This window comes from Melanostigma gelatinosum (genome assembly GCF_949748355.1).
Source record: "Melanostigma gelatinosum genome assembly, chromosome: 1".
In the NCBI taxonomy this organism is placed as follows: Eukaryota; Metazoa; Chordata; class Actinopteri; order Perciformes; family Zoarcidae; genus Melanostigma; species Melanostigma gelatinosum.
In genome coordinates this window covers 3,276,789-3,295,862 of record NC_136634.1, presented here as the reverse complement: position 1 = coordinate 3,295,862, position 19,074 = coordinate 3,276,789, and the positions used below count along the sequence as shown (strand labels likewise).

At 42.6% G+C, this 19,074-nt stretch overlaps 1 protein-coding gene across 2 annotated transcripts in view; it reads right to left on the bottom strand.

Moving 5' to 3' along the window:
- Window positions 1–19,074, bottom strand: part of kitlga (kit ligand a) — a 28,590-nt gene that overhangs the window by 4,278 nt on the left and 5,238 nt on the right. The window contains exons 2-9 of one of the 2 annotated variants that reach the window (XM_079271485.1): window positions 7,618–7,728; window positions 6,817–6,873; window positions 6,248–6,400; window positions 4,826–5,006; window positions 1,843–1,899; window positions 1,009–1,100; window positions 653–762; window positions 22–90 (exon numbers count right to left, since the gene is read on the bottom strand). In XM_079271485.1, the coding sequence (XP_079127611.1) occupies window positions 60–90; window positions 653–762; window positions 1,009–1,100; window positions 1,843–1,899; window positions 4,826–5,006; window positions 6,248–6,400; window positions 6,817–6,873; window positions 7,618–7,728 (792 nt within the window). In that variant the 3' untranslated portion in view covers window positions 22–59. The remainder of the gene's footprint in view (window positions 1–21; window positions 91–652; window positions 763–1,008; window positions 1,101–1,842; window positions 1,900–4,825; window positions 5,007–6,247; window positions 6,401–6,816; window positions 6,874–7,617; window positions 7,729–19,074) is intronic. The other variant, XM_079271486.1, reaches the window with a different exon arrangement.

Genomic DNA, 19,074 nt, shown 5'->3' with positions numbered 1-19,074 from the left:
AAATGGTACGTGAAATCTCACCAATTAACGCTGAAGGACATCAAAGGGTAGCAGCGTTGTTACACTATTTCGATGACGTTCAACATGTTTCTGTAATTGGACAGGAAGAGAAATGTCAAGACAGTGAACTTCACTTCCCACACGCCCGAGTAATCAGCAAAGACTCGTTTCTGTGCTTCATTGATCTGCTTGTGAATTTGTACAAAATAAAAGTTGAACTTGGCAAGGACACAATCAATAGAATGAAGAGTTCAGTTCTGTTCCTGCAGGTATCGATAAATCTACAAAAACAGGTATGTTATTATTATTATTATGTCAACAGCCAAAGCCAGAGTGATATATGAATACATTAAGACTGTTTTCTAAATTCTAAGCATATACAGGGCAAGAGTAGCCTGCTGGGGAGCCCCCGGGGCTACAATGTGATGTGGGCCCCCTTTAAAGGGGTGCAACTGGAATTGAGTATGTAAGTTGGGGGACTCAAAAGAGACAGAATACAAGAAAGGGAGGGTCCAAATTGAAGCAGCAGAGGCCGAAATATCCTTAGTTCTGGTCCCTAGTAAGGGTCAAGTTCGAAAGAAATGCAGGATACATCAATTCAATATCATTGCATATGTATCTAAACATTACTCTACAGGACAGAACAGCTCACTTTTCTGATATTTCAGCATCTAGTGAAGGTGCAGTCGCTTCTGTTCCTGTGAAGAGTCCACCTTCTGCAGCATTCTGTTGCGGATCCTCCTCGTTCCTACATGATCGGACCTGTTTTAGGAAATAACTGTTAACGCCAAAGTTCCGAGTGAAATCAGTTCCGGCAAAAATCAAGACAACTCAGCTCTACAAAGTCTGCACATCCTCTGCAGAACGTTGAAAGGCTGACGCCGGCTCGTCATGAACTCAATGGAACAAAGCGGTATCTCCCGACAATAAAACAGGCCACGAACAAACCAGCAGTGCCTCGGGAAAGGAAACGGCTTAGTGACGGGGGGGGGGGAAAGGTCAGCTCACCTTCCACACAAGCAGGAATATCAGAGCTAGGAGTGGAATGAACAGTAGGGAGAGAAGGCTTCGCTCCACCACATCAGTCAGGGTTCCAGAATCTGGGACAAAAAAACAAAAACAGGGGGAAAAAACATCACTTCCTCCCCTCTGACTCTTTAAACTGTGAGTAACAAATCATAATGCAAGAGACTTTGAAAATAGTTGTTGTCCCTTGACAATAATTAGACCCAAACATGTAAAGTTGGAGATTGTGTGGTTGTTTTAGTGAGCGGTGAGCACGCGTGTTAAACTCAGATTTGAGTCGAGCGCGGAAAATCTTCAGCACATCAACGTGAAAAAAAAAAGTCTTATTGGTGTCAAACTAAAAAGCTGTCAAAACCAAGTCACCAGACGGCCACAAAGAAATACAATGAATCGTATCTTTCATCAGTCATCTTCCGTTTCACGAGACAAAGTGCTCAGCTGAGCCACTATTATGTTATTCTAACCGCTTCACAGTATTCTGAAATTCCATGAAGCATACAGTTTTTTGTTTCTATGTAAATAATTCACATTTAAAAGAAAAAATGTGGCAAATTGCAAGGGCCTCAACAAGGTGGGTCGAGGAAAGCCAGACAAGATAAGAAACGAGACATCCAGTGATGAGGAATTGGCCCCGCAGAGCGCCATTACTCGAGTGACAGCAGCTCCGTGGGCAATGGGCTGACTTTGCTGTAGAATGTGGCAAAATACTGTCGCCGGCAAAAGCTGCCGCTTTGACACACCAGCTGGGCTGGCTTTGCCACCAGAACACAGACCTGACACTTGACTTGTCCGAAATACTGAGAATTGCAAACTTACGTGATTTGCAGCTTGTTGTTTCACATTTAGTTTCTTCACTGCTGGACGGTGGTGATACTGGGGGGAGAAAGAGATGGGTTAGTGCTCGCCGTATGGTGAAAACATTTCATTGTCAGGTGCTAAAAAGTCGAGTCAACGCTGCCTGTTTAACCCCCCCCCCCCACCCCCACACTCACACACACACAAAACATCGAATCCGACCACTCGGTCCAAGCTCTTGGGAAGATTGGAAGATTGCTCTGTAATCAACACGTACACAATCAGGTTTCGGCCCTTTTCTTCCCTCTTCACTTGCGCTACCTGGGGACACCTTCCCCTCAGTCCTGTGACTCAGCCGTGTCTCAATGGGCCGTCTAAGCACGGAGACCGTTTTCAGTTTTTATCTTGCAAAGTTCTTGTGAAGAGATAATGGTTCCTGGACTGAATGCTTCTCGGCGCGGCCACCAGAGATCTGTCCTAAATGGAGCCCGTTCACAATAGACCAAAGAGGGCGACGGGGGTTTAACAGGGTGAGGTCAACTGGAATGTGGCTGGTTTGAATTTGTAGACCGGCTCATAAATGATGAGAGGCAAGTGTGACCTAAATCGTTAACTTGGACAATAAAACACTTGAAAGGTCCAGTGTTTAGGCGTGTCGGAGAACTGCTGCGGCCTTCGGGTAACGTAAATACGCGTTTGGTTTGTCCATTCTGGGCTACTGTAGAAACATTGCGGTCCAACCAATGTCGACATAAACGACTCATAACCAACGCAAACCCAACGATTCTTGGATTTGGATGATTATACACTAATGAAAACATATTACATTCCTACCAATAGATCCCTCTTTAAGAAGAAAATAAAAGAGTCTGTTAACTCCAAAAAAACCCACATGTCGTCATCATCAGCTTGCTGAGGTTTTGGCATATCCGTCATGTGTCTCATCTCAGCTATGTGTAAACACACTTTCTTGGGATGACTGTTCCAAAGGAACACTCCCTATAAACCAGTTGACAGCGAGGAGACAGATACATAACTGTCAACATAGCCGCTCCAATATTTTGTCACACAATGAGACAACATGCAAATGTTCCCAGAATCACATGTACGTTTGTTGGCAGCCATTCAAACGATCGTATCCTTCTCCTGACACGGGCCAGTTCGTTCCAACGCCATCTGAACTGGAACTCACCGTCTCGCAGACATAGTCTTAGCGGATCGTTGAGATCATCATTTATGTGAAAAAGCCACAGCAGTTCTTTCCCAAAACGGGGCTCCATCGCACTTATCGGCAACATGTAGATGCAATGTTGATGTTGAGTCTCCGCCCCTCCCACATGAGGAGAGACATCCACACTCAAGAGTCTGCCAGAGAAAGGTTGGACTGACTGTTATCTTTTACCAGTCTTGTTATTGTAGCATCCCGTGGCTTACGTCAAACACCAGATGGGCTCAGTGTACGCTTCATTGTGGGGATGAAACATGTCATAACTAGGTTAACGCCGGAGATTTGCCGGTTTGCAACAGGTTATGTCGGAGCTTTTCTCCCCGAGAGTCAGAAATCGCAGCTGTGTCTTATTTTTTTTTCTTTTAACCATAAGCTTGTCTCAGTCAACCTCCTCCCCCCCCCTTTGCTCAAATAAAACATCTGCACAGTTTAGAGCTGACAATTTAAAACCAAAGGTGATCAAACGTGCAAACGAACGAGCATCTATGAATCCAAACGGGCAGATTTTATACATCAAAGTTGGAAAATATGTATAAAAGTGCTGCCGTGTGCACAGTAAAGCCCTCAGTGAACAGATCGAGGCGGTGGAAATGATCGGCAGCTGATTCTGGAAGAGGCCATGGGGTTAATGGTGGCGCCAGCAACAAACTTGCTCTCCCCAGGTTGCAGTCACCAACAAGTCTGCAACTTAATCCATCCATCCACAAACAAAGCTGCAAGGACACAGAAGAGCAGCAAGTAATGGCAATTTAACCCTTCTTAAAGGGCAGCAACTTCCTTGCTTTGTCCAACAAACAGTCCAAAATGTTTTAGCATTGATTTAAAAACTGAAAGAATCTGCTAATTCTTACATTATTTCTTGTCAAAACTGTTGATTTTCAGTTTGTAACTAGAAGTACAGTTGCAACGGCCACCAGTGCACGCTATCATGACGGGTCCAAGTCACTTACTGACCCTTTTATGTTTGCAAAGCACAACTGCTATATTAAAATTACAATATCTTTCGATATTGTGGAGTTGACTACTACAAATAACAGGACCGCTAGAACAGGCTGGTGAATGAAGAACAGTACATCCCTTTACTGTAGTGCAGCCTTTAAAAGAAGGAAAAGACAACACTTACGTCATGTTACAATCCATATCCTAAAAAACAATTTAAAAAAAGAAAACTATGAGGGAGATAGGTCTGTCTTTTTGAGGCATTAATAGCAAATGGCGTAATTTTGAATTTGACGCGAGGTCGTTTTTGAAGGTGGTAATCCGAATCTCTCCCAACGCACTCTACTCTCTCTGTCCGGCACATTGTCGTGGGCCCACTCTCTTTACAGGCCCCCCCCACACCCACTCCAGGGGCTGCCATTGCGGCACGTCTATATTTACTCCCCAGGTTGATTGTTTTATCATTTTTTACAGTGAATATACCCAAAAGTATCTAGTCATAGTCATTACAAAAATCATCATTTAATTCTCATGTTTCTTTCTCGAAAGTAACTGGATTGATTTATGGCCAAATGGTAGAAAAAGCTGATTGCACAATGGAAATGATTCAGTGATTAAGGATATGAAATGATTGATCATCATTGATGTCATAACCAGATGCCTACCAAGAGACACACACACCTGCTGTACTTCTTTGATGTCACACCTCAAGATGAAGTTACTTTTTCTTTGTCAATCAAGTGCCACCGACATGCAAAGTCGCCAAACTACAGAGTCTGTTAACAAGCACAACGAGCAGGCCAACATATGTAAACACTGCATCTCGTAAACATTTACCAGTTAAATATCCTTCTGTTGTTGCTGTGTGTGGTGTTGTGGGACAGGGAGAAGGATCACAGTCATCTGAATCTTCTTTATTCTGTGCAGCTGTAAGGAAGTCTTTGACGAAGTCAAAGTACCGCGCTGTCTGCCACCTCTCTTCCCTGTAGTGGCACTCAAAATCATACATGATCGGCTCCTGCAAAGACACAGATCAAACAAAGAGACCTTTCAACATGAGTCACATCTTCTACATAGAATAACAAAAACTCAACAGTTCTACAATCTAGTGTCATCATTGAGTGTAAGGGCTGACATTATAGTGGTGTAGGGTATATGCAGGTATATAGGATAACAGTGTAACCAACCATCAGCGAAAGAGCCTTTGGAATATACAGCAGGCGATACGACTGGAAGTAGTACACTGACCTCATCAACAAGCACTAAGCCAGCCATTTCTGTTACGCACTATGGGGAACGTTTGTCAGTCATGCTAGCTCCTCAGGCTCCATCAACACCGCTACCTTTCTGTTTTAAGATACATATCTTTTACTACGTTTGTTCCTAGCATTCACTACTCCTGAATTAAAAACAAACAAAAGAACAGAGGCGTTTCAAAATGCCACAGACGGCGTGTTCGTTTGAAAACTCCGGGGTTGCGTCGTAGCGTGGACGGGCAGAAACGGGGACCTTTGAAAACGATGACGCCGAAGAAAACAAACAGCCTTCATTACCGATCGACTACCAGTGGTTGATTCAACACACACAACGGATTGCAGGTGTTGTCGACCTTGTTGTCTATACTAGCAGCTTTTGTGCAGTTAATTCCTGCATATTGTAATGCTTCTAGTGTCGACATGTGGAGGAAGTAAGCCATTAATGGCATGAGTAGCGAGCAGTGTGTCCAGCGGTGTTTCAAGTCACGGTTTGCGGCTGTGAGAAGGGTGTTGGACACCAAACACAGGACTTTCCTTTTCTTATAAATGCTTATTTTGTTCTGCACAACTATTGTGAAGTTCACACAGGAACTGTAAAAGAACAAAAGCCTAAATGCTCTCACATCAGAGCTATGAGTGAAAGGACAGACAACAACGAAACGAGAAACATGTTGACTACATTTATTGACCCATAATCTGGTAAAACTTTGATTCGTAGGCATCTGTTTAAAGTACATTTGATGTGAGTGAGTGAGAGCAAGAAGTAAGTCTGTGTGAGTATATAGAGGAAGATTATAAGCGCTTAAGTATCAAGCACCACCTTTCATTATTAAAGAGTGTAATATGAAAAGGACGACAATTTATGGATTTCAGCTTTTGATATTTTTCTCAAAGCAAAACTGTAGTTTCAAACACTCCACATTTGTACTTTGCAACAACAACAGACTATGTTCCTCTGTTATTGGAGACGTTTAATAACAGCACGACCACAATATGAACTTACCACAGACCCCATGTTGAGCCGCAGTTCTTGGAACATTTGGATGAATATGCTAATATCTTTTCTGTTGGATGAAATGTTTCCAAACTTATGCGCTAAGCCTTTCAAACTCTCCTCCAAGTAGAAGACGTTTAATTTGACCCAACACATCCCTCCCTGGAAGAAGAAGAGCAGAGATATTGCAATTATTGAGCAATTATTGTATCATCATTAAATACATACAGTGTGCTAATCAGGTTTACCAAAACACCAACAAGGAAGCTCTGAATAGACTGCATGTCCACCAAAGTCTAATAATCCTCCCAGTCAGATGCTACTTTTACAGTTCAGACTCCACTTGGCAGATGACTCAATATTTACACTGTGCAGTCGTCGTAAGGTCAGCCAGAGTTTGGCGTGAAGGTGTAGCTGAGGAAAAGGTAACCAGAGGTTCCTTGTGTGTAACGTTTGTGTCAGCATGAATAATGGTCAGGACATCTGCTCATTTGCAAATGTTTCTACTGCAAGTAAAACAATTGGCAGTGTGAGCATACTAATGTATTATTTCCCATGATTTACTGTGAGCGGATTACCTCTTCTTTTGGAACGGAGTGTACAGGAATTTTGTAATCTTTAGGAATATTTTGTCTCTGTAAAAAGAAAAAAAGGAAAGAAAAAAACATTAAATTGCAGACAAATTGCATTCAATTTTTAAAATAACAGCAGACCTGAGTTTTAATACACCAGCAAGTCACTTGTGCAGCATGTGGACAAACAGTCACTTATTCTTTGCCAGAACAGGACGAATACTTTACTTTGGAGAGCGAAATGCAAAGCAAGTTTGCTTCCCACTTTCTTGTTGGAGCCGTGCACATTTATTAAAAAGGCAGAAGGATTAGGACTTTCCTAAAAAACAATGTATGAACTCACACAGAAATAATCCTTCTCCATCATCACTTATGACCCACGAGAAGTCCGGGACATTTCTGCACGCAACGACCTCTCTACGAATGAAGCAATTAGGTGCCGGATTGTGAGCAAGTATCCAAGAGGAATCTACAACAATGGCTCACACAGTGCCTCAGAAACGCAAAGCAGACAAAGCTAATTCTAACACGAGAGGAAATCTGGGGTTGGCAGCCGACAGATCCCACTCATTGTGCCTTTAAGTTGATTTTCTCTTCTTGTTAAGATGTTTTTGAGCTCCCTAACTTTTTGACCTTTATTCACGTAAACTTTGCCAATAAAGCAGATGGCAAGAACATGGATTTTAACATTAAATATCCTTCTAGATACAGAATTGATTTAATAGCGACAAACATGATTATGATCTGATAGTTACTCATTGTATGGTAAAGCGACAGTGTTATAATGAATTACAGCATTGTTCTTACCAAAACAGAGAGTCTAGAGATGTCATCTGTCACTGGGTTGACGTCAAATTTACTTGAATGCACCCCAAGCGTGATGAACAGCAGTATGTGGACACAGGCGCGTATCCAAATCTGCAGATTAAACACAAGATGTTTCGACAATTAGTTACATCCTCTCAATAGAATAAACAACATATGACACGATTTCATCGCCTTCAGATGATAATCAACTCATTGTGCCCGGCCTGTTGGATACACTGTGAGGTTACTCAGACGGCTTACGAATCTACGACAATTCCTTTGTAGCAAGTCATCCAGCGAGCAAAGACGAAGCTACTCTTGCTTTTAGGGGCTCATTGGACGGCATGTAGTCCGTCCTGACTGCAACCTAAACGCATACGGATCAACATGCTACACTCAGTAAGTGACGGAGTGTAAAAAAGGAGAAAGACAACTTATGGCGGGTGGGTCAAACAACACAGGACTTTCAACCAAGAGACATGTGTTCGTGTCCCAAAGTGTCATTTTTTGGAGACACGTTTCTTATGTTACGTTGTTTACATTTGACGTAGTTAGATTTAGGAAAAACACTAAAGTTGTGCTTAAAATAAGTTCGTAAACGATGTGTTTTCGTTGCCTTAACCCAACTGCTGCTGTTTCGCAGTAATGACGTGGCGTAAAATGACATGCGAAAAAGCATAAAACTGAGCACTCGCACCCATTCACACACCGTAGGCACAGCCCTCGGGGACATTTTGGGGTTGAGTGTCTTGCCCAAGGACATGGACGAACCGTCGATGTATTTATTAAAGGATGACCCGCTCTACCACTAAGCCACAGTCGCCAATCAGCTGAGATTGACAGCATAATTCAAGGCAATATTGCGCAACTAGATGCCAATGCAACAAACTGCTCATTGTTCTGAAGAATGTGGAGATTTGTATTCACATCGCATTCATAGTTAATGATTTAAAAGGACTTTGAACGGAAAACGATAAAAGGATGTTATCGCGTCTGTGTTCCGCTGAGACACAACTTTTAAAGTAGCTTCTTTTGTCACGCAAGTCAGCAATAAACAGCAATTTTATAGCAACTTAGAGGAGGAGGCATAAAAAAAGAGGTTGAGTCCACTGGCTCATTGTCTGTGATGAAGACACGCTAGTATTTCACAAGCAAGCAGAATGTCGTATCACACCAGCATTGTAAAAGAAGGCAAGTGACTTATCAGCCTTGTCTTGGTATGGACCAACCTTCAGATCAGCGTCTGTCCTAAATGACTCTTAAAGATTAAAGGTCCTTAGCAAATAACAGACCATCTATCCATGTTTGTGCTTTTAGTGCATTGATGCCACAGGAAAAGACATGCCACTTTTCCAAGATAGAAACTTTAAACTGGAATGGCATAATAGCCTTTTTTCCAGCAGACATTTTGACTTGACATAGCGAGAAAAAAGCCAATTGTTACTATTAACATTAACTTCATTGCACTCAAGTGTCCCAGTGAGGCGTGACAGTAAACCAGCATGAACAACACCAGGATGCTGAAACGCAAGCAGCTAAATGGAATTCAGACATTATTTCCTGGATTATTTCAAACCTGTGCTTTGCCTGCTGTGACATGTCGAAATGGTTTCTCTGTTTCGGGCATTTTGGTGTTTTAAGTAGGAATTGTGAGCTGGGTAACAAATAGTGCTACCTGCTTTTCCAGACGTGGGTCTGTTGATAGGCGGTATGAAAGCAGCTCCCATTCTGTTTTAAGTGGTCAGACCAGCAGCTTCTGTGTGCAGCTGCTGTCATGCAGCTGGCTCCTCAGCAGACCTTTAGGCCGTGAGAAAGGTAAACTTCAAATCACTGACATGTCATGTTGCAACACGGCGTTGTTGTGACACGCAGGTGATACAAAACTATTCAACTTTAAAAACACATTCAGGGATAGGCGGATGTTACTTGGAAAAATTATGCGATATCAACATGATCCGAGTGTCGCAGTCTGCATGTGCATTGTCGAGAAATCGGTCACATTTTGCTGCACCGCCAGCACTGCCCGGGGACAGAAGATGTCGTGATTTGTCTACAACTCTTCAGATCTTAAGGGCGGTATGAGTTTGACAGTTACAGCATGATAACTCGCCAGGTCTTAAAAGTGGTCAATAAGCAAATGAGTATCAAAAGGAACAGTGAATTTCAGTTGGCATCGATAGACTTACAGGACTAACGGCCGGTAGGTAGTGTGCTGTAATCCATCGCTGGGGTTACACTTGTCTTTTCATTGCGTCTTTTGTGTTGGATGTGTGTCCACGCTTGACTTCAATGCGACCTGCCTGATCGGATATATTTCCTGCTCCGTTATTTTTGCTGCTTACTGTTCCTCTCTGCAGTATCAGTAAACGTGTATTGAGGAACAGCTGCTAACAAAGCTCTGCTAATTCGGTAATAAACAAAGTTTACGATCTAAAGTGTAACGACAGCCTATGATAGTATCCGAGTGTCTTTGGTAGCCATCCTGTTCTGAAAGGTTGAAAGATGTGCAAGGTGGGCGGTGCAGTTTTGAAAGAAGCTGAATGAAAATGTTTAAAAAACAAAGTTATTCTGTGCAACCTTTGACCACTAGTAACACTATGAAGCAATATTTTCACGAGTGGCAGTTGATGATGATGATGCAAATGTGGTAATGCACCAACAGAAGGCAGTGAGGAAGACTGCTGGATGTAAACAATGCACAGATTAAAAAGTGTTTTCAAAAATCAGCTTTGCCATCGTTCTATGAGGAAGAAAATGAAACTCAGCACAGTTAAATGTGTTGTAGGTGCCAGTCTGTTGTCTGACCTCTTTCCTCTTCTCCGTCTGACCATATTACGCAATGGGACTGCAATTCTGCTCTAAATAGAGATTAGGGCCAGCCAGGGCCTGACCCAAAAACAATTCAGCAACCTTGAACGTGAACCTCCTCGTTGGCGAACAAAGCTTTAGAGTGTTACACAAAGAGGGATAACATTATAACAGTGAGCTGAGCCAGGTCTAAGCTGCAGGCACCTCAACCAGTACAGCAGCATTTCATTCTGTAGTTCATTCAAAAAGGGTTTTATGACCATGCTTTTGTGTTTCTTGCAGCAACTTGTTGCTTCTCATTCAGTTACATTCGTACTTTCTTTTTTTAAGTCAACACTTTCCCTGCCAGTTTGGGCCATTTAGATCAGTCATTGTCAAATCTTCAAGGCAGAGTCCGCCACCCACTTTCCTCCTGCTACTGCACATTTGGTCAAACGAAGCCACAACAGGAAGAGAATGGAACGGTGATCCATCAACAGCAGGAAAAGGCCGAAGGAAAAAAGTTGCATTTAAAAGCGCAGATGGGACGTAATTCAATTCTGCTGCTCACCAAAATGAATCGTCTCTCAAGGGCAGACAATGAGGGATTAGTAAAAGGCATTAGTGAAAGGCATTAGTGAAAGACAAATGCGTGGGATATCTTGTAATTCATCAGAGACGAGTCACCCTCCTGCATGTCATGAATCACATGAGTACAGGACACAGTGGATAGAATCAGAGACGCTCCAGATACAACAAGAGTAGGCCGCTTAAGGTCCAGGATATGTTGTTAAGCAAAGTAAAACCACCAAAAACCTTTAACAAATTAGAACAGATTCCGGTACTTTGTCTGTTTTCAAAGAATTTTGTCTTCTCCAAAACATACTTTGAACTTATTGCAATGTAACGACTTCCAGACTCGAACAGTCACAAACAAACCTCAAGTGAGATCCCAACTCACTGACAGTTCATGCCGCTATAGTTTCTCTGCCTCTGACCTGTTTTTGTGTCCTTTAAAGTGGACTGGTGCTTCCTCACTGCATCAGCAGTCAGGAACTGTGCAGTATCAAAGTGTCCAACACAGGGGAGCGTGTTACAGATCCATGGAAGCCTTGTGGACAGAACTAATCCATGTGGTTTCTTCATGGGATCTCACGCTCCAAATGCTGTGTCTCAGCTCAGAGAGTTAAAATACTTTTTTTGTTTTTGTTGGGTGCAGGTTTACATTTTAGAAAAAGCCACCAGATAGAGACAAAGCACCAGACTGGATGCTTATTTCATAGCTGGAGTATCTGGTTTCACTGAATGGGAATTTCAATCAACACCGGCAGTACCTGGTTTCACAGTGGGTCCCACACTGTCAGACATTGGTTCTCTTTCAATTTAGTAAAACATGTCCAACAAAACCACATGTGCTGAGAGAATGGAGAGTAAAGCCAGTGAACGGGGTGTACACATGTGCACTCTTCATGCTGAGAGCAGCTGTAAGCAGCTATCGCAGCTATTCGCAGCCATTATTCTTTTAAAACGTATGATCATCCCTGTGGCTTTTTTTGAGAGAGCAAGTAGGGCCAAGTAAACGCTGCAGTATACACAGCAGGGCGTGATGTGTGACTGACGACGGAGACATCGGCCCACATTCCCCGGGTCTTTACGAGACAGATTCACAACCCATGAAACAAGCCAGCTGAACGCTACGAACGTTAGAGGAGCCGCTGCTTCTGACGACAAGTCGGCCGTTCAAAGTTCACCGGGGCTGTCGGTGCTGACAAGTTGTGAAGTGTCCTGAAACATGAGAAGATGTTCGGAAAATGTGGTGGGAAGATAGTTTGCTGGTTTTAATTCACATGATATTGTGAAAGACCTGACTTCAAATGGATGAGAGGAAATGTTACGAACGGCATTATACCGGGTGCATCATTTTATGTTTTTCTACATTGTTGATTTAACCATTAAAACACGCCAGGATGTATCAGGGAGACAGAGGTCTTCAACATTTTTCAGGCCAAGGACCCCCAAACTGATAGAGAGACGGAGCAGGGACCCCCGACTATATATATATATATTGTGTTTTATATTAAATGGGTCTAGTACCGTGTATACCTCTTTATTGTGCATTCAATACTAAGCTATTGAAATAATACACAGGTTGATATATTCATGTTTTTATTTTAAACATGGTAAGGTACAGTGAGTAGGGAGGCCGTGCCGCTGCCTTTTATAAACACACCTTGTCAGCCGATACCAATGCCAATATCAACATCGTCTGTCAATTGCATGACAATCATGCAAGCTATTCAAACTGATGCCTATTAGTGCCACTGCCATGCATAAACATACCTGTTATCTTTCATACAATACTGAACGATTAAAATAATGGACACATTCATGTTTAGAGAAAAACTTTTTTTTTTTTCTCTAATCAACCACAAATTTCGCGGCCCCCTGTTGAATACCTCTGATTTACTCTTTACTGACGTAGTTGATTATGTCATCGATGCTGACCTGGGGTTATAGCTAAAAAATGTTTAAAGGCAGGATTCCCAGATCTGGATTGCAAACACAGTATAACTAATGGTTTCTCTGCTCTAAGGCTGATTTGTACTCCAGGTGTTATGGAAATCCATTAATACATATCTGAGATGTTGACAGACGAACTGAGAGCCAGAACTATGAACTGTTTATTGGATTTAACAAGTTGTATTTACACTCAATGTACTCCTCAGGAAGTTTCTCACCGGAGGTTCAAGAGCAGACCTCCCACGAGGATCTTGCACTCCGCTGACTCGGCTCTTTCTTGCAAATAGACGGCTCGTGCTGGACTTCGCAACACTCTTTTCTACCCTGTAAAACCACAGGCCGCATATAAGAAGCCGATGCTGTCACCGCAACATCACCCATATTGTTTTGTGCACTACAGTTTTGAAGCCTTGCGGTTGGTATTTTGGCCAGGAAATATTTGCCACCATGCATGACACTAAAAAACAGCGCTGTGTGGTAACGCTGCTACAACGTTTACATATTATTGGATTCAATATATTTTCTGCTACTGTGCCAAGCTTAAAACAAGAGTAAGAATATGTTAAAATGATGACATTGACGACTTCAACAATTGCATGTATAGATTATTAGATGCACAACAAGGCCTTTTTGTCTCAAGACAAAGAAGATAGCAAACAGGTAATCAGATGCACATTACTTTGATAAGACTGGAATAAGACAATTAATTAGGTTTTACAAAAAGTGTTTTAGTCTGAAAAAGTCTAAAAAGACTGAAAGTCTCTCCTACTCTCAATTTTGAGTGCACAAGTAAGTTCATTTGATTTATCTATCGTAATTCTTGCAGTAAATGAAATTGGACACATTCTTAAAAAGATCAATGTTGTTTGTCACATACATATGTGGCTTGTAACTTACAGACCGTTTTTATAGCAGTGAATATTTCTTGAGGTTAACCCATATCCACACAACGCTTACAACATTATTACAATGTTCTGCGATGAATTGTAATAATGCATCACGAAAACCGAGATGCAAAATACTTCCCATCTTATCGTGAGCGGCCTTATCTCAACAGGGAAACATCTCTGTGAAACAATTCCTGTGCAAAAACAAACTGATCCAAAAAATGCTCATGAGCTCCCAACACACAACTTGGGCCAAACATATCAATAAACAGCAAGGCTCCAGTGCGAAAAGAGAGATGACTTCAACTCACTCATTTGAATGTTTCCCCCGACGCTCTCAAAGTGACCTTATGAGACTGAAGCCACAGCCGCACTGACAGGGAAAGAAATCATTTCTTATGTGGGAAAACGGGCCCCCAAAACAGGCCCCCAAAACAGGCCCCATCTGGAACACTGAAAGCAATGCTGCCCTCTGTGTCCTTAATAAAGCAAATCAACCATTTTTATGCTGCATTCACATGGAATCAGACGGAAGACAGACAACACCCTCTGGACAGCACAGACAAAAAAAAAACGTAAACGAGTGACGATATGTTCATAAAATACATAAAGAAATATATATTTTGTGTCTACTATTTTATGGAATTATTCTGGAAATGCATGTAGCTATAAAATGCAGCAATCGATTAATATTCTATTGCAAACGTGAACAACTCTGTGCAGTGAAGGGGAGCTGAGTAATATTTGGTTGTGAATGCCGTCTCTGACTTTCCCGTCCACCAACGTTACATCTGGTTTGCCCGTAGATGTAAACGCAGCATTATTCTTGCACCAGCTGATATCAAACCAAAAGAGTAGAACAATCCGGCGTAACCCTCCGAACTAAAGCCCTCTTATCCGTCATTGTCAGGTGCATTACAGCACTCAAGGCCGGCTCCCTCTCATCATATCGATGCTATGCATGGATGATTACCCCCCCCCCCCCCCCCCAGCCAATTTTCCTCCACACTCGGAGGCCGAGGTATCATTAGCTGAACAGGCTCTCCAGGCTGCAGGCCTCGTGGCCCTCTTAACCACATAATCTCATAGAAGCAGAACTCAGGTCCTCGCATGACATTAGTCCACAGCAACATGCAGCCTGTTTTGTCAGAGATGGGTGTTTTATCCTAATCTTTTGCCGACGACATTGTTTTGAATTTGGCCATGTGACCTTAGTTCCCATGTGAGGATTAAAACATGGCAGATGATAATGCCCGTGCGAATGAAATACCGGGCGGCTGTTGTCCAGATGTTCTAGACTTGATCCACGCCAATGTTAACCAAAGGTTTCAAATTCAGGTTTGTTTTTCATTGGGGGGGTTTTTTGGTTTTCATAAACATGACTTTGATCTGTGCATTGGAGGATAAACCTTCAGTGTTTAGTATTCCCAGCCAAACCATATCCCCTGATTAATATAATGTTTTCAATATTTATTTTGTATGACATTGTTTATATCATTCAGTCCTTTGTAAACGGTGCCAACGTTAGATGTTGCTTTATGCGTTCACTAATTATGGGGAAAAAATGAATAAATCATGTTTCTCTCCCACACCGCACTGTGACTCACCCGGTCACAGGCAATCAGGAAGAACCTTCGTCACATTCACATGTCAATATTTAACATCTTAATGGCTCAACTGCACAGAAAAGAGGCCTCAGTATTCAAACAAAGTGCATCATGGTGAGACTATAAGGACGGCTGCATTGGTGTTTCTCATCTTAATGTAATGTCAATCAGGAGAGACAAGTCAATGAAGAAAAGATAATTGTTTGTTGGTGATATGTGATGATAAAGTCTTGACAGAGTCTTAGGCGCTTAGAGATTTGCAATCGAGGGGCGTCTGCCCTGAGCAGCAGTAAGTAATCCACCCGTGGAGTCCAGACACTGGTGGTGGTGGTGGCTGATGGAATGATGAAGCTGATGGGTCTGCAAAGACTGGGCGAAGATGGGGAGGTGGAGGGGCGCGTGACAGCAGCATGAACGTACTGGAGGTAGCGAGAGAGAGTCGTATTGGATAGAAGAGACCCGCTGATCTCACGATTGACAGCCCCGAACAATGACAAGCAAGGAAGCAAGGAAACTATGAGTGAGCATGCGTGAGGAGGGAATGGCAGATGTACGAGAAATGAACTACAAATCCAAGCATACAAGAGTAGAGATTCATTCTCTAGTTTAGCTTGCAACGATTCAGACATTACTGGGGAACACCGACCTCGATAACGTATTAAAGTAAGACCGGTTAAACGTCTCGTCTTAGACCGAACGGCACAACGAAGAGGCTACAATAGCAAAAGCCTCCACACAATAACTGGACGTACGCCGGATTCTCAAGCGACAGGAGCTCACTTACTTTGTGCGTAAATCAAATTAGCATCTGAGAAACATTCAGGCTGCAGCTGCTGCCGTCTGCCGAGGAAAGCACCGACAACAAGATGCACTTGAAGGTAATAGAGAGGAGCCTGACGTATCGGATCAAAGAAGTTGTGCAGCAGCTTAACAGGCACTTGTCTGACGAGTGCGGGGTGGTTCTTGGTTGTAAGGGCTTCTGCACACTGTGGTATTATCTCTGGATGAGGAACACACAGCTCATTGCTAAATTGCTACCGTACGTTGTTTTAATGCTGAATATTTATATTAAAAAAGTGGTGGTTCGTAGTAGTAATGGCGATTGCCCACTGGTGTTTTCTCTGGATGAACATGGTGATTATTGCGTATTATAAAAACATGACATGACCTTTCAGAGTGAGTCTGAAATTTAAAATGCACCCGTGAACACTGATCACACTGACCAAAGAAATGTCGGTCAACATTAACAGCAATGCATGGCTGGAGACGACAAGCACTATTCAAAGGGGATTTTGAGGAATATTTCCGATGGTTAAACTTGGCAGTCACTCTTTTTTTCTCTCCCAAGATCAAAACCCGATCCGGCAGATGGGATCGGTGCTTCCAGACTTGCGAAGAGCCAAATGTTCTAAGGACAGATGAGCCAAAAAGTGAATAAACATAATAAAAAACAGGGTGTGTGACTTTAATGAAAATTTTACTGAATGACAAATATAGAATATTTTCAGAGGCAATATTAAAAACACATAAAATGATGTCTGACCTCTGAGTAAAGAGACAGAACACCCGTTGTGGTTAAACAATGCTTTATGAAGTTAAGTGTGTACTGCTGTGCCCTTTTAACCAAATACCATCAAAATGTTGAGCGAGCTGGAGAGGATTCGAGGCTTTAATGGTGAAAACTCAAATGAAATGGCGACGAAGGGTACAATGGGTTCCGAGAGGAGAAACTGTCCAGTGATGCTTTTTTTGTGGACACACACACGAGATTCCCATTTGAACCAGTAAGTGTCCCTCGGCTCGGCGAGATCTTGTTATTCCACATTTCCTGAGAGGAAAGTCTCCCCTGATATTTGTGCCGATGGCGGCGTGGCTTCATCAGATTACCGGCCCCCAGACTCGAGTCCCAATGTCTAATTGAGTCGCGTCAACTTTTCACTGGGAAATTTGCTGTTTTTCAAGAATATGAAAGTGCCGGTCACAATTTACCCAAATCAAATTTGATTGTTTTTATTTGTGCGATTAATTTGCAGGTCGATATGGTTTTTAGGAACTGTTGTTTTTGTACTGAATACTTTCCTTGGAACGCATTCGGCCGAAATGCAATCTCGAATCCCACCGGCTGACGATGATTCCGATTTTTTATTGTCCTAAAATGAGCTCGTAAAATAGCCACTTGTGAAACAATCCGTCAGTTCACGTTGTCTCAACTCCAACTTCTCATCGGATATTAAAAAACAACGAGCAGCGGACAGAACAGGAAGTCTTGGCCCGAATAGCCGCAGGCTACACCGTAACCCCAGAAATATAGCCCCTTAGCTCCGGAGGACGATCTGTTGTCAGACCGATATATATTTATAAAACAACATGGAGGCTTGAAAAAGGCAGCGCATACCAGATCCTCTCCATCTGCGCTTACCTTTCACAATAAAAACCCTCGACATGTAATATTTGCAGGCGAGTATTCCACACTTTTGTGTTCGTCCCGCCTAAAGGCCTTTGGTCTCCCTGCTGATGTCAAGCCGGAAATCTGATCTTGATACTGAGAGCAACTTTCAGAAGGGGGGAGGATGACGATAAAGTGCATTTGACGACTGCATGTTCTCTCTTGTTTTCCTTGGAAAGGAAAAGGGATATTTTATAATCCCCTTATCGTCTCTTTATAATGGCCACATCTCTTACTATGTCAACAAATAACTGAGGACAGATCTGGTTAATATGTACAGAGGGAAATTTGGCTCGACAACAAGGAAGAAAGTTGAGTTGAGCAACCGTGCTCCCCCCCCCATCAGATTTATTTTGCGGATGTGACCTTCACAACTTGTCACCCACAGCTCAGCTCAATTTATAATCTACCTTGTTTTACTCCTGAATCATTAAATTGCTGAACTGTTAAATAAAAAGTTCTACTCTCCGCATGTGCATGACTGTGGTCAGTCATCACTGATGTTAACAAGCTCATTGTGGTTATTCAAGTACACTATTATGTTGTCTGCTTTTATCGCACAAGGTGCAACAATAGTGACGCTGATCAGAAACATGTGCTCGACACGGTTAGAAGACAGGACGCCGGGGTTTGTGTTGGTAATGAATGCAGCCGTGACTGAGATGGGGATAAAGGAAGAAGGAAAATAATGTGCCAAACAAACCGACTGTAAGATTCAGTTACAAGCTACCTTTTGGCACAAACTAAATAGTGTTCACACCGAAGTTGAGTCAAGTTATAAAAACAGGTAGTGAAGTCTTCCTCAAAGATTTAATTCCATGAGACAATTCCTGATTTTTCCAATTATGGCTGCCACAGTTTAAGAGATAACTATTCACAAGACCAGTCATGCTACAACTGTCAAAAATAGCACTGAAACAGGAACAGTGTAAGTTGACTGCACACGATGTCAGCCTTACAGCAATGTGGTGCTGACAAAAGCCACGATGTGAACAGCCCGATTTCATACCTCTGTATCAACTGTCCTTCGTGGCCTCTCATCCTCGCTCGAGGAACAACCGATCATGTGGAAAACCCAACAGAGGCACAGGCACAGCTCACTGCTTATTAAGATGACTTCACACTTGTAAAAGATATCCAGTCACACAGACCCGAGGAAATTGAAAGAGCCAGAACACACACGTATTGCGAAACCACAACCAGATGAATG